Source organism: Columba livia, chromosome 1, assembly GCF_036013475.1.
Source record: "Columba livia isolate bColLiv1 breed racing homer chromosome 1, bColLiv1.pat.W.v2, whole genome shotgun sequence".
NCBI lineage: Eukaryota > Metazoa > Chordata > Aves > Columbiformes > Columbidae > Columba > Columba livia.
In genome coordinates this window covers 57,770,767-57,785,155 of record NC_088602.1, presented here as the reverse complement: position 1 = coordinate 57,785,155, position 14,389 = coordinate 57,770,767, and the positions used below count along the sequence as shown (strand labels likewise).

The 14,389-nt window shown below is 39.3% G+C and overlaps 1 protein-coding gene across 7 annotated transcripts in view; it reads left to right on the top strand.

Annotated features, from left to right (window-relative positions):
* Positions 1-14,149, top strand: part of NALCN (sodium leak channel, non-selective) — a 238,908-nt gene extending 224,759 nt beyond the window's left edge. For all 7 annotated transcript variants that reach the window (XM_065057850.1, XM_065057839.1, XM_065057844.1 and 4 more), the window contains 9 exons: positions 1,388-1,536; positions 2,230-2,323; positions 3,090-3,222; positions 3,796-3,911; positions 6,223-6,380; positions 7,049-7,199; positions 9,250-9,399; positions 10,060-10,177; positions 11,925-14,149. In XM_065057850.1, coding sequence (XP_064913922.1) covers positions 1,388-1,536; positions 2,230-2,323; positions 3,090-3,222; positions 3,796-3,911; positions 6,223-6,380; positions 7,049-7,199; positions 9,250-9,399; positions 10,060-10,177; positions 11,925-12,118 — 1,263 coding nt within the window. In that variant the 3' untranslated portion in view covers positions 12,119-14,149. The remainder of the gene's footprint in view (positions 1-1,387; positions 1,537-2,229; positions 2,324-3,089; positions 3,223-3,795; positions 3,912-6,222; positions 6,381-7,048; positions 7,200-9,249; positions 9,400-10,059; positions 10,178-11,924) is intronic.
* Positions 14,150-14,389: the final 240 nt, after the last annotated feature.

The following is a 14,389-nucleotide window of genomic DNA, read 5'->3' as shown; positions in this document are numbered from 1 at the left end:
TTCCAGAGTGCAGGTCTGTGTCTTGTGTCTCTACAATGTATGTCTTGTCACAGTAAAGAATTTCTGTTCAATTAAAAGAAAAATCTTCAGCCAAGATATTCTTCTGGAAACACTGGCATGGTGACAAAGGAAGTCACTTCTAAAGTTTACATTTCTTTTGTGTTTGGATTTGCTCTGGTGTAATTGAAAGTAGGCTGGCAGAATAAGCATAGGCAGAGAACAAACACCCTTATTAAACAAGTACTGACACTCTGCATTCTCTTGCTGTAGAACTTCTTAGACTATCCAAACATTTTCTGTGAAGTCTGACATATTAAAGTAAATGTGATAAAAAGACTGTTGCACTAGGTTGCCAGGGTTAAGAACAGTAAGTCAGAGGGTTTGTTCAGTAAAGATAAAAAGTTTTCTTTCAATCAAACTACACAGAGCCCATAGAGCCTTGGAAGTCAAATGAAAAATCCTTGCTTCTCCTATGCAGACAGACCAAGTGGTTGCCTTCAAAGCTTTCTGATGGATTCTGAAGTTCTTTCAAGTTTTTAACCTAGTCACATTTGCACTTTCATGTTAGGAGGTGTAACAGTTTCACTAATTTATCTGTTGTGATGCAATGTGATGACTAAAAGTCAGCATGAATTATTGGTGTGACATAATTCTAAAGAAAACTGCTACCCTCAGTTCCATTAAAGAGAATTTTCCAAAGCATCCAAAGTGGTTAAGGGTGATAGGACAATCTAGGGCAATAACTCTATCAAGAGTAAAATGTATAGCATGCATGCATGGGAAACTAATATCTGTTATCTAGGCCTATGACCTATGTAATTTCCAAAATTATGTTCTCTTAAGCTTTTTGGCCAACCTGGCAAGAAAATACTAGTTTTATCAATATATGCTGAGCTTATGGAAATCCCCTAACTAAACATCAGCACCTTTCTTTAGGTAGACTGCATTATCTATGGTTTCTACCTAACAGCATCATTTTCAGATAAGCCCAAAGCAGTTTACTGCACCACTGTTCATGCAATGCTAATTGTGATACTTCTGGAGTATACGGATCCCAGACTATTATAATTAAGCTTATGCTGTATTATTTCTGTAATAGCCTACACTGTATTATGCTATAGAAACTCTTCGCGGAGCAATATCTTAACCTTGTAAACAAGGCAGATAGGCTGATCTCTTTAACAAGTAAAAAGCACACTAGAACTCAGAGGAAGACACAAAATGTTCGATTCCAAACAGATTCATAATGTACCGTTTCACTGGGCTCATCCATTAACGTATATATGTAAAGAATTTGTTTTCAAAATGGCAAGTGCAATAACTCTGTTTTCCCTTTTATCTCTGCTTTCCTGAATGACATCACGGATTGCTTTTTCTGTCCTTCCAGGTGACACTAAAAATGCTACTCCTGACGGTGGTTGTCAGCATGTACAAGAGTTTCTTCATCATAGTGGGAATGTTCTTACTGCTTCTTTGTTATGCTTTTGCTGGAGTGGTTTTATTTGGTACTGTGAAATATGGAGAGAACATTAACAGGTACTGGATGTTCTTACTACCTCATGAGGATGTTCTTGAAACAGCACAAAAAAAAAATTACATTCTACTAGAGAGGTTTATCCATGATAAAAGCCAGAAGAGTCCTCAGGTCTAGCTGAAAAGCTTTAAACAGAATTTCTAATAGGTGGCACCGAGCCACCTTTCCAGTCCTTATGCATTGGACCAAATGACACCCCATCCAGCCCAGAGAGGGCTGAGAGCTCTTCTTCATTGTACCAGCTGGAATATTCTCCAAAGCAGCACTGCACTAGCCACAAGCTGCTGAAACACAGTGCGCCTACTACACCTTATTGACATCACCCAGGAACGGGATCCGTGTACCAGGCTGATAGAGGGAGAGGACAGCTCTGTGAACTGGCTGCTAACTGCAGATTTCCCAGTCAATAGCATCATCAGACTTCAGGAAGAGAATGGAGACAGATAGGATCTGGCTCTGAGTCTGTGTTTGCTCTTTGATAAATGACCCAGACCTGTGTCTGAGCTAAAATTCGGCTATTATATCTTAAGTCATGGAATAAATACTTCAATTATCTCACTCAAATAACACTGTAACTATTTTCAGTTTAAGATAGTAGAATAGTAGAAAATGGAAATTATTTGCATTTTTTCATGCCAGCATTTTAGTTCTGGAAAGTGAAATGATCTCTCTCTCTCTCTTATTCTTTAAAACAGACATGCAAATTTTTCATCAGCTGGCAAGGCTATTACTGTACTCTTCAGAATAGTTACAGGAGAAGACTGGAACAAAATTATGCATGACTGCATGGTAAATACAATACTTCCAGAGATAAAGTCAACAAGAAACAGGAGACTCCCTTGCATCTCAAAGTGTTTCCAGTATCTTAGCTTTGTACAAGGAATGTTTTGATTACCTTTATGTCTTCAAGAGATACAACATTCACTAAACCTCAGAACCTGACACACAAATTGCAGTTCCAATCACACACTCACAATGTAATGTTTTGTGGGGCTAGGCTATTACATGATTTCAAAACGAAAATAAAAAGGCATTTTCAAATTCAGAAGTGCAGTAACTCACTTTTCCACTGCTTTGACTGTGGCAAGGTGACATTTCAGGTTAACTTTGTCTTTAATGCCCGCACTTTGCCTCATTCCATGTGAACAGTCATCTTAATGATCCCAAAATTTGTCCTGGAATCATTTTATTCTGCCACAAGCAAATTTATTTCTGTGGTTTCCATTGCAATGAAATTCATATTACCCTCATTTTTTGAAAACTACCACATCTCGGAGCACCAAGTTGTTTCTTTACAGTGGGATAATGCACAATGTGCCTTGTGTGTGGTATGGAGATCCACACTGAGGCCTTTTTTGTCATACCTCTCTCTGTTTTCTGATTTCTGACTGCTAAAGAAACAGCAAAAAACTGCCCGCAATAATGCCCACAGCATTATTCCCTAATTGTTGAACTTTAAGGAAATTATAGAAGTATTGTATTGGTTACAGAGAAATTATAAATCTCTTTTTATGACTGATTGACATTGGGCTTTGTTTATTTGTTTGTTTTGAAGGTTCAGCCACCGTTTTGTACGCCAGATAACAGCACCTACTGGAAAACAGACTGTGGAAATTATGCTGGTGCTCTTATGTATTTCTGTTCGTTTTATGTCATCATTGCGTACATCATGCTAAATTTGCTTGTTGGTAAGTGAAAATATACATGAATGGACCAAGAGGTACATCTAGGCATGTAGTATAATAGATGTGAGTCTGTTGTGTAATTCAGGTGTGAGATTACCTTGTACCTTCACTGGTACCTTATATGCATATGATATTTTTGATGCTTTTCTGGCATGATGTATGCTAAAACTAGGAAGTTTGGAAATGGAAGTTTTTTGAACGAAGAGATGTGTCGTATTTGTAGAGTATAGTTACCCTAAGAAATGTTATTTTCTGAGTTTTTCTTTCCTCCAATTAACATTTTTCCAACACCATTGGAATTCACCTAATCAGGCTTAGAAAATGTTAGATTCAGCATCTCACTGTCATTTAACATACAGCTTTTAAAAGGTGAGCTTAGTGATACTGGTATAGTGTAACAGTATATTACCCATTCAAAATCTTGGTCTGAACATACAGCTAAAGGGATTTATTAACGTGAAGTATGCACAATAGAATTCATATTCTGTTGAAATTCATTGTTGCTTATAGTTGTTAACCAGTTAGAATTTAACTACAGGCTTGCCTTATAGTGTATTTCGGTTTTGTGGTTTTCAGCTATCATTGTGGAGAACTTCTCATTGTTTTACTCAACTGAAGAAGACCAACTTTTAAGTTATAATGATCTTAGGCATTTTCAAATTATATGGAACATGGTTGATGACAAAAGAGAGGTAAGTAACTTGATAATGAGCACAGAAATCCAGTAAGTTTACATTTTTCCTTGAAGAAAAAATATGAGGAAAACAAAGTGTGCTGACAAAACTCATCAAGCAGTTACTGTTCAAGTTCTAAAAGTTCAGTGAGCATGATGTGACATTGTTCATGACCCTTCAAATGATAACCTGTATTCTTTACTATTGTGAAGTACTTATAATAATAGATTTAAAGCCAAATGTAGATACTCATAGGATCAATACAGTAGCATCTTTCCTCCCAGCTCCCTGAGAGTTGTTCCCTTGGAAATCTACAGACTCACATCCATTTATGTGTCTGATCTTCAGAAGGGCTTTACTGAGATTTTGACACTGCCTCCTGTAAGATCCTTGTAGAGGAGCTGATGAAGTACGGGCTGGATGAGAAGAAAATGAAGTAGACTGAAAACTGGCTGAATGGCCAGGCTCAGAGGGTGGTGATCAGCAGCACGAATCCCAGATGGAGACCATTAACTAGCAGTGTGCCCTAGGTGTCAATGCTGAGTCCATTCCTGTTCAGCATCTTCATTAATGCCCTGAATGATGAGGCAGAGTGCACCCTCGGCAAGTTGGCAGATGACACAGAACTGGGAGGAGTAGCTGATGAAGCAGAATATCATGCTGCAACCCTTGAGGAACCTTGGCAGGCTGGAGAAATGTGATGACAAGAACCTCATGTTGTTCAATGAGGGGAAGTGCAAAATCCTGCACCTGGAGAGGAATGGGAGCAGGCACCAGTACCTAGTGAGGGTCACCCAGCTGAAAAGCAGCTTGGCAGGAAAGGACCTGAGGGTTCTGGTGGACACCGAGATGAACACGAGCCAACAGTGCCCTTGCAGCAAATAGGGCTAATGATATCCTGGGCTGCATTAGACAAAATATTGCCAGGAGGCCAAGGGAGAGGATACTTCCCCTCAACTCAGCATTGATGAGGCCACACCTGGAATCCTAGGTCCAGTTCTGGGCTTCTCTGTACAACACAGACATAGGCATACTGGAGAGAGTCCAGCAAAGGAACATAATGATGAAGGAATTGGAGCTTGTCTCCTATGAGGAAAGGCTGAGAGAGCTAGGACTGTTCATCCTGGAGCAGAGAAGGCTCAGGGGGATCTCATCAATGAATATAAATACCTGAAGGATGGATGCAAAGAGGAAGGACCCAGGCTCAGCTCAGTGGAGCCCAGCGACAGGACCAGAGGCAGTGGGCACAAACTGATACACAGGAAGTTTCCTTTTTCACTGCAAGGGTGACTGAGCATTGGCACAGGTTATCTGGGGTGGTTGTGGGGTTCCCATCCTTGGAGATTTTCAAAACCTGCCTGGACGTGGCCCTGGGTAACTGGCTTTAGGAAGCCCTGCTTCTGTGGAGGGGGTCAGACAAGGTAACCTCCAGAGGTTCCTTCCAACCTCAACCATTCTGTGATTCTGGGATAAGAAGAGCATCTGGAAGATGGAGCTGTTCAGACACCCATGCAAGTTAAATCATCATCTGAATGATTCATGACATCACTAAGGCTTGAATATGAATGGTGTTATGGTGAAAGTTGCTTATAGTGGCATATGGCTGGGCTGGAGGTGCAAACTACAGTCTGTACTGATGGAGGTGTGGAGTTCTACATCCATCGTGCCCAGCACTGACAGTATCTTTCTCTGATGTGGAACAACAGATTACAGCAAAAATAGTTCTAGTCAGGCTCATTTAGCAGAACAAAATATTTAAGGAGTATGGACACCACAGTTGAGGATGGAAACACCTTAAGTCCTAATTTTTTAACAGCAGATCAAAATTGTTGTCACAAAAAGTGCAATGTGTGCTAGGTTTAGAGCAGAAGACCTTTGAAAAGCCAGAAAAGTCCCAACATTCTCCTGTGCCAAGATGCACAGAGAAGGGGACAGGTTTCCAGCCTGGTACAGGCCGGGCTGTGAATGTTTAAATTATAGTTTAATTTCCATTTTTCAAAGGCAGCTCTTTGGGCATATAATTCTCATTACAGATTAATGCAAATGTGGAAACTAAATCCCCAAGCAATTTTGAAGGTTTCTGACAAAACTAACAGAACAGATTCTCATTGTATATCAGTTAAATAAGAGAAAAGAATTCCATGAATGTGCTAAAGAGCTGGCTGCATGTGTAGATTCTTCAGTAATGTATTCACAGTGACTTAAATAGGCCAGGATTTGACACAGAGTCTTTGGAGAAATAGTGTTTCTCTCACTGATCAAGTTGAATGTCTGAGTTGGTTGTTAGGTCACAGTAATAATTTAGCATCTATTATGCAATTTTACCCAGGGAGTAATCCCTACTTTCCGAGTGAAGTTTCTGCTGAGGCTCCTGCGGGGCAGGCTGGAGGTGGATCTCGATAAGGACAAGCTGCTGTTCAAGCACATGTGCTATGAAATGGAACGGCTCCATAATGGGGGTGATGTCACTTTCCATGACGTGCTCAGGTACGCTGAGATTTTCTCTAAATGTTGTGAATGAGCGTAATGGCCTCTGTTTCTCCCCAGGCTAACAGGTATTTGTTAGGCCTGGGAAAAGGCAAGACTGGTAGCCACAAAGGCACTACCGTTTAAAACGTAATACAAAAATCAGATTTCCCCTTTTTCCTGTAAAAATATTAGTGATGGACAGGTCCTAGGGAATCAGCTCTAAGTAATGTTAATGTTTTCATTGGACACAGTTTGTCATAACCAACACTCACGTGTTCTTGCATCCCAAGTAATGAAATGTCCCCACGCAAGTAGCAACATGACAGTGAATCTGACTAGAGAGAAAATAGAAATGGGAACATCATCCAAGCATAAACACTTAGGGGAAAAAAAGAACAAACCACCACACATGCTCTAGTTGCTTACAGATCAGCAGCTCACCTATTAATATATTGGCTAGCTAGGTGCAGATGATAAGGTCTTTGTTTGTTTTGAGCACCACAAATCTCTTCTGGAATCAGCTCAGCATTTTTTAGCCTCAAATGTGAATTTATTGCACACACCTGAATTACGTATTTTTGCATTAAGTTCTTGAGTATGAGCTTTGATTTTCTAAATTTCTAAATGAATTCTAAAGTAAGGTCACCAGTATTTAATAAAAAAAAATAAATCTATGTTTCTTCCAGCATGCTTTCATATAGGTCTGTGGATATCAGAAAAAGTCTTCAACTGGAAGAGCTGCTTGCTAGGGAACAACTGGAATATACCATAGAAGAGGAGGTGGCCAAACAGACTATACGCATGTGGCTGAAGAAGTGCTTAAAGCGAATCAGAGCAGTAAGTCAAGCTAAACCAGCATCTAAGTGTTTGCAGCAATTGTACTGCTCAACAATACTGGAATTTGCTGTCACTATGCCTCATTTACTCTGGAGTCATGATAATATTTATGTGGAGAAGTATGTGGCAGTTGCTAACTCAGCAAAAAAGTATGTTACAGCTCAATGGAAAACACTATAAAAATAAGCATCTTTTGAAGGCAAAAACTGTCTTACTGCCAAAAATTTATTAGTCTTTTCAATACAGCAGGAAGATGCATGTGCAGAGACCAAACTCAAAGGAATAAATTAAAATAAATTTTAAAAACAATGTAATTTGATGAAACCTCATAGCTCTAATCCTTCCTCACAGAGTGTAACTATATAATTTCTTGCAGATGACCCTTCAAATGAAATCTGTATGGAGACACATCCCTTGAATGAGCCGTTACAGTAATGGGGTGTGCAGATGAGCGACGTGTACACGCCAGTCAGGTGTATGAGCCGTGGCACACAGCAGCTGTGTCTACGCCAGGACATTAAGCAGGGCTGAGGCACTGGCTCAGGACTGGGGTTACCCATTCTCGTCACTGTGTTCCTGGGCACAGTTTTGGCCCACGCAACACGCCTCCTCTCCCAGACCACCACTGTGTGGTCTCCCAGACCGCTGCTGTGTGGGGTGGTAGGGGACAGATGAGCCAGATCATGCAAGTCCCGGCCTGTCACTAGACGACAGCACTGCAGGAAATCTTAGGCTGTTTAATTTTCTGGTCTGGACCTAGCCAGCGCACTGTATACTGTTTATACAGTGCTTCTGATTGTCAGAAACATTTTTGCCTTTGCTCAGGATAGCTACAATATACGCTAATTGAAGTTTGTCTTGGATTATATTTATATTAAAAGATTTGAGGAAGTTTGAATTAGGTTTTGCATTTATTCTCCTCTTCCAAAAAACTTACTCCTTTACATAAAAAGTCACAACTTGGTTGCCTTGTGGACTGATTCTTCAGTTACAGTAAGCCTGAGCCCAGGTTTTCATGCGTATATTTTTAATTTTTATAAAAGCTTACTTCTCATGAGTGGAGGTTTTTCATAGAGACCAATTATTGTGGGATCTGTTTTTTGCTATTTGTAAATTTATAAAAAAACATAACTGGACAATTTGAATGATGTACATACCAGCTGAAACATCAGTGTTCAAGGCATATTCAGATAAATAGTTTCATTTTGATCTCATTTATGTAATAATAATAATGGCAGTAAATCTAATTTCAGCTTTCAGTTCTGGGTTTGTGTAACTCTGTTGTTCATTTCATTCTGATATTGAATTACACTATGTTAAAGTAAATAGGCTATTCATTTCACTCTAATAATATGGTTCAGATCATTTCACATCATATGAACCTTTTATAAACTGAATGTAATTATAGAAGTTAATATATATTTTCAAATGCTCTTGTTAGTCTCTAAGTCTCTCTAGAGGGAGCATGTGACAACTACCCAGGAAAGTGAAACCCTTCCTAAGGGCTGTTTATTTTAATGTAAAAGCAAATTAGATTGTAAGAACATAATGGCAGTGGTTTTATTTTTCTATTTGTACTGTAAATGTAGACTTAGTCCCAAGGTTTTCACTACTGTTTTATTCAGTCTTATTGGCAGCCTGTTCCAAAGTCCATGAAAGCAAACAGAGTATTTTCATTGCCTTCATGTAATTCTTAGTGAATCTCTACCAATTTCCTTGTTTCTTTTTCTTTGCAAGAACTTTTAATTCATTACTTCAAAACTTTATATGGTTTTAAACTCTAGGTTTAAACCAAAAATTGAGCAACTTGCCTTTCATTTCATATAGCTTATAAGTTTCATCCTCCATTTCCTACATAAAGGTCAGACATGTGCTGGAAGTCAGTTTATTTAAATAGCAACCATCTGATACCCCTGGCTTTGTCAAAGCACCTGGTATCCACATTTGGCACTCACTGTTTGGTTAAATGGTTTGAAGGCTTTGAAAAAAAATCAAACACTGTGACACACCAGTGAGAACATTTTTATTGACACACATTGTACCTTCATAGAAACAGCAGCAGTCGTGCAGCATTATCCATAGTCTACGAGAGAGTCAGCAGCAGGAGTTGAGCCGATTTCTGAATCCTCCCAGCATTGAGACAACACAACCCAGTGAAGACATGAATGCTGTTAATCAGGAGAACAGCGCACAGCCAGAGGTATGGGAACCAGAAGACTACCACCTACTGGGAACAAATTCAGAATACTTCCATGTTTCTCACTTGTCCTTTTTTAAACATCATTTTAACTGGAAAAGTTGGAAGCAATATCTTGTTTTGCTTCAGTCTTTCGTCTCAGGTGTAAAGGCAAGGTGACCTAAGGTGGTAATTCCCCAGCTCAGTTAGCCCCATAAAGGACAAACTCAGCTGTATGACTGGCAGCACCAAATTTCAGCTCTATCATGAGCTGTGCACAGGCTCAGGGACTTCAAGTTTTCCCATTCAAGCATTTTGAAGTAGTCTTAACACTGAGAGTGATAACATTGGGCATGCTGGGTCCTGTGAGTAGGAGTCCTGGGCTCTTCCAGGGTAGGGAAGGAAGATACAACATAAGGACTCCACTGTAGAAGGGTGAGAACAATTATGTACCCTTCAGTGGGACTCTATAATGGAATGGAGCCCAAATAGTCTATTTTTTTTCCTATTCATAGTAGTTTTTTTGGGCAGTAAAGAGTAGAAACTATGCTGCCTTAATAAATGACAATATACTTTGTTTTTATTAATGTATAAAGCTTAGAAATAGAATAGAGAGACAACCCTTCCTAGTGTTATCCCCATGCACTGAGGAACTATGACTGAGATTCTTTTTTCTCTGTTCAGACAAGTAGCCAGCAGCAGCTCCTTAGCCCAACTCTTTCTGACAGAGGTGGCTATCGACAAGACTCTGCAGATGCTGGGAAACCTCAGCGGAAGTTTGGACAATGGCGTTTGCCATCAGGTAAGTGAAAAATGTGTATCAGTGAAGTCTCTGCATGCCAAATCACTGCTGCACAATAACGAGGCCATGAGAGGCTTCATGATTCACAGTTCTTCCTCCCGCTTGCAGCTTGCACCCACATGAGGGTTTTTCTGCCTTCATGCGTGATGAAATACAGCAATCTCTCACCTTCCTCTCAATTCTGAAAGTTTGGAAGATGGGCTCAAGCATTGCCATGTGCAGGTTGTTGAGGTTTTTTTTACTTTTTCATACATTTACTCAGAATCTTTGGATTTGGTGCTGTACCATCCCGTATGTTTGGACAGCATCTTGTGCATTTAGAATTCTCTTTTTTCATATAAAGCACAGTGAAAATGAATCAAGTTTTTCCTAACAGCAGTAATAACTTCTGAGTGCTTTGTCTTGCCTAAGCATACCAGGCCTATGATTTATACCTTACACCATAATAATACATTTCTTTATCTTCACTTCAGCTAGGAATTCATCAGGTGTAGAATCAGTTTCCCATTTATTTTCTCAAGAACAGGAAACATCCTGAGGTTATTCTAGTATCTACAGTCTGCTAGAAAAGAGAGGCTGGACTATGCCTTACACGAGGGTGGGAGAAGAGCGTAGGTACAGCCTGAGACCTTATGAAGTCTTTGTCTCAAGAGCACTCTCCACCACCTGAAATATTCTCTCTTCAAGTGCATATTGACCTTTGCTGCATGCCACATCTTGTGACTAGCAGGTCAGATGTGTGCACATCAACCCGCTTCCAGTTGTCCCTGTCATCAGTCCCGTTCCGAGTCAGAGTGCTGCCTGCAAAGGCTGCCACTCTTCAGACCCTTAATCATATCCAGGTGGAAGTAGAAGATGGTCATGCTATGAGTACCGTTGACCCTGCTTTTGTGACCAGAGCACTTGTCCAAGGAACAGGACAGCTTAACAGAGAGCTTTCAACCTGTGTTTTCCACTTAAATGTCACAGGGCAGCAGAGAAAATCAACATTTTCTTGGAACAGAGAGAAAGACTCAAAGAGAGAATGTGCTAAGTAGAAATTGTACTATTGTAACCAACTGGTTACGTTTTTCAAGAATGAGGAGTTCAGGGTTTCCTTTCTTAGCGCTAATCTTGGCCATGTCAATCTTGAATGTTCCTTGGTTGACAGTCTTAGAAAAGGAGGATCACTTCCAGGCACAGTACAGCCCAGCAGATAATAAGTAGCCTGCCTCCAATCCAAAACACTTGTATTTAAGATCATTAATAACATCGTTAAGATAAATTGTATTTTTTTACGTACTTACACATGTGTTTCAATGGCTTCCTAAAGCCATACCAGCAGCTTGTACTGGCTTCCACCCCTAGGCCATAGTTAAATATAATTTTCTAGGTGTAGCTGACACTCCTAAATGCACTTTTCCCTCCCTTTTTCTGACACTTACCACTTTCACCATTTTACCAGCAGTTCAGCTCGTCAAAGTACTGCCCAAGCCATGCAGGTTGCTATTAGCTGGGTAAGAAGAGACCCTATTGCATCAGCAATAGGCAATGGGGCAGTGCTCAGTTAAGCTGCTCTACCAGCAGATTAGTGGGAGCAAGGTGAACAGCTGGAGCTGAAAAAAAAAAGCATTAGAACAGAGACCTACTCTTTCTGCACTAAATCAAAGATGCCCCAGTCTGGCAAGTTCTGTATACCTGAATTCTAATCAAAACTGTTTGAGAAGAAGATCTACTCTAATACAGGACTTTCTGTTTAATTTCAAAGCTCCCAAACCAATAAGCCATTCAGTGTCTTCAGTCAACCTCCGCTTTGGTGGGCGCTCAACTATGAAATCTGTTGTATGCAAAATGAATCCCATGTCTGATGCTGCTTCTTGTGGATCAGAAGTCAAGAAATGGTGGACAAGACAATTAACTGTGGAGAGTGATGAGAGTGGAGAGGACCTTCTTGATATCTGAGAAGAATTTAAGTCATACTGCAACAACAACCACTTCAAGTACCATCTAATTTTCTATGTTTAGAATTGAAGATGCTGTGTGCTGTACAATGTGTTTAAAATCAATGTCATCTATTTTTTCAAATGTGTATCCTTCTGCCATATGAAGCATAGCACACACTTATGTTAGAATTTGCCTCTATAGGTACTAACTGTACTTTAAGAAACCTGTATACAATCGCAGTACTAACAAAGCTAGAGAGACTATATTGCCTTTAGCGGACAGAGCATTGAAAGATTTCATATGTTCTGTAGCTACATAATGAAAATGTGTTTTGATATACACACATCTGTGTTTTTCTTCAGCCTATACCGTAATTTAAAGTGGCGAGACTTTACAATACAGGGATAATGTATTTCTTCTTTCTGTGTTTTCCCTCAGTTCTTATTTAGGAATATTTCTTTAGAAAGATTTTATTATGCACCGATGACCTGAAGAGGTCAGCACTGACTTCATGTTCAAGGGAAGTATTTTTACAAAGTACAGATCCTGAATTACAACTCTACACTTTTTCTGGACCTTTTTTAAAATATGCAAGATACAGGATAACTCATTTTAAAATCTGAAGGTGAAGGATTGGCTTTTAAAATGTAAATATATTTGGGTTTTGGTTGATTATGCAAAGAGCTTGATTTTCATAGAGAAAACAGGGGGGAAAAAAGGAAGAAAACAACATAGACGAAAACTGTACATTTACGCATCCAGCAAAAGACCTCCACATGAAAAACGTGGTTTATGCTTCATTTTCAGAATATACTGTTACATATATATGTATGGTGTCATTACTCTCCTGTTCATTGGGTCCCATTTCCTTGTGTAGTCATAAGAGAACTTCTTTCTTGTCTGTGTGATAAAAAATAGCATGTTGGGGGTTCTAATTACAGAGTACTATTGTATGGCTTTTAAAATACAGTTCAGTTTTGCCTGCGTAGGTAGAAGTGAATTTTACTTACCCACATTACTACTCATGCTACCAGCTGTGCAGCGCTGGGGCATGACACTGGGCTGTGGTTAAGTACCTTTGTCCCATATACGCCGATGCATCATATTTTGACATGTTAGCCTTCTTTTATTTTATGAAGCACCAATTATACTATGTTATCACTGCTGAAAAAGCAGCTGTCCCTTTCATTAAAGTTTTTCCAGTGAAAGTCCGGTGCTATACAGAGATGGAGGTGGAGTAAAAATGCTACAACACAGCAGAGTTTGTTAGTTTCAGAATTTAAGGCTAAAAATCTGGGGTAAAAATGCTCCCTTCCCTCAAGGAAGAACTAAGAGGTTGAAGATTTTGTTGCTTGGCCCCCGACTGGGTTTTTTAGCATAGCTGGGACCTTTCCTTTACCTTTGTTTCCTATGGAAATGATAGGTTGCTCTAACTTGGCCTGATGTGAGATCTTGTAAGAGTCTCACAGTTAATGTACATCACCATTTAAAATATATATATCCTTTACAAAGCAGACAAAAGCCAGTGCTTTGTGATGTTTTTTGGCCAAAATATTAATGTAGAGTGGTCAGAATAAAACATTGTTTTCACAGATGCCTTCACTATTAATGCAAAATTAGTTTTGGCCATACAATACAGTTTTCTTGGCATCTCTCAATGTTTCGTTCCTTGTGTATCGTTGAACATGGTTTAGCTATTTTTTTAAAATAGTCATGTTGAACACATCTGTATTTTGTGGTTTCTTTATGTGTTTTGGGCTGTATTTAAGTTTAAATCTAGTCAACTGTAACTCTGTAGTAACGTATGCATCAACAAAACTTCATCTGCAAATCCATTATTTGTGTTCTGTTTTGTGCTTACGTTGAGCTTTTGTATATATATGACAAAAAGATAAATATTGGATTTATAAAAGTATCTTCTAAAATATATTGAACTGCAGATCTTTCTGAATCATTCTTGCTGCAAATCTTCTTTTTAAAAAAAATCTGACAAACATTTTTTCCTTGCCTTACAGTACTCTGTCAATAAAAGTGAGTTGCTTTAAGCAATATTCCTCCCTCTGGTTTTAATTCTAACTGCATTTGCTATATCTGGCTCACCTGTGATAATGCTGAGTAGTGACTAGGTGTGTTGTTTGTATAGGATTTTAAAGAGGTGCTTTCAAGCTCTTCTGATTGGAGGGCCTTTGGTTTTTTGGTGAGAAGTCCAGCAACCAACTCATCAGTACTGCCACAGGGAGTCCCATTCAAAAAATGGGACTAAATAGGATTGCTTGTTATTTATTTTTA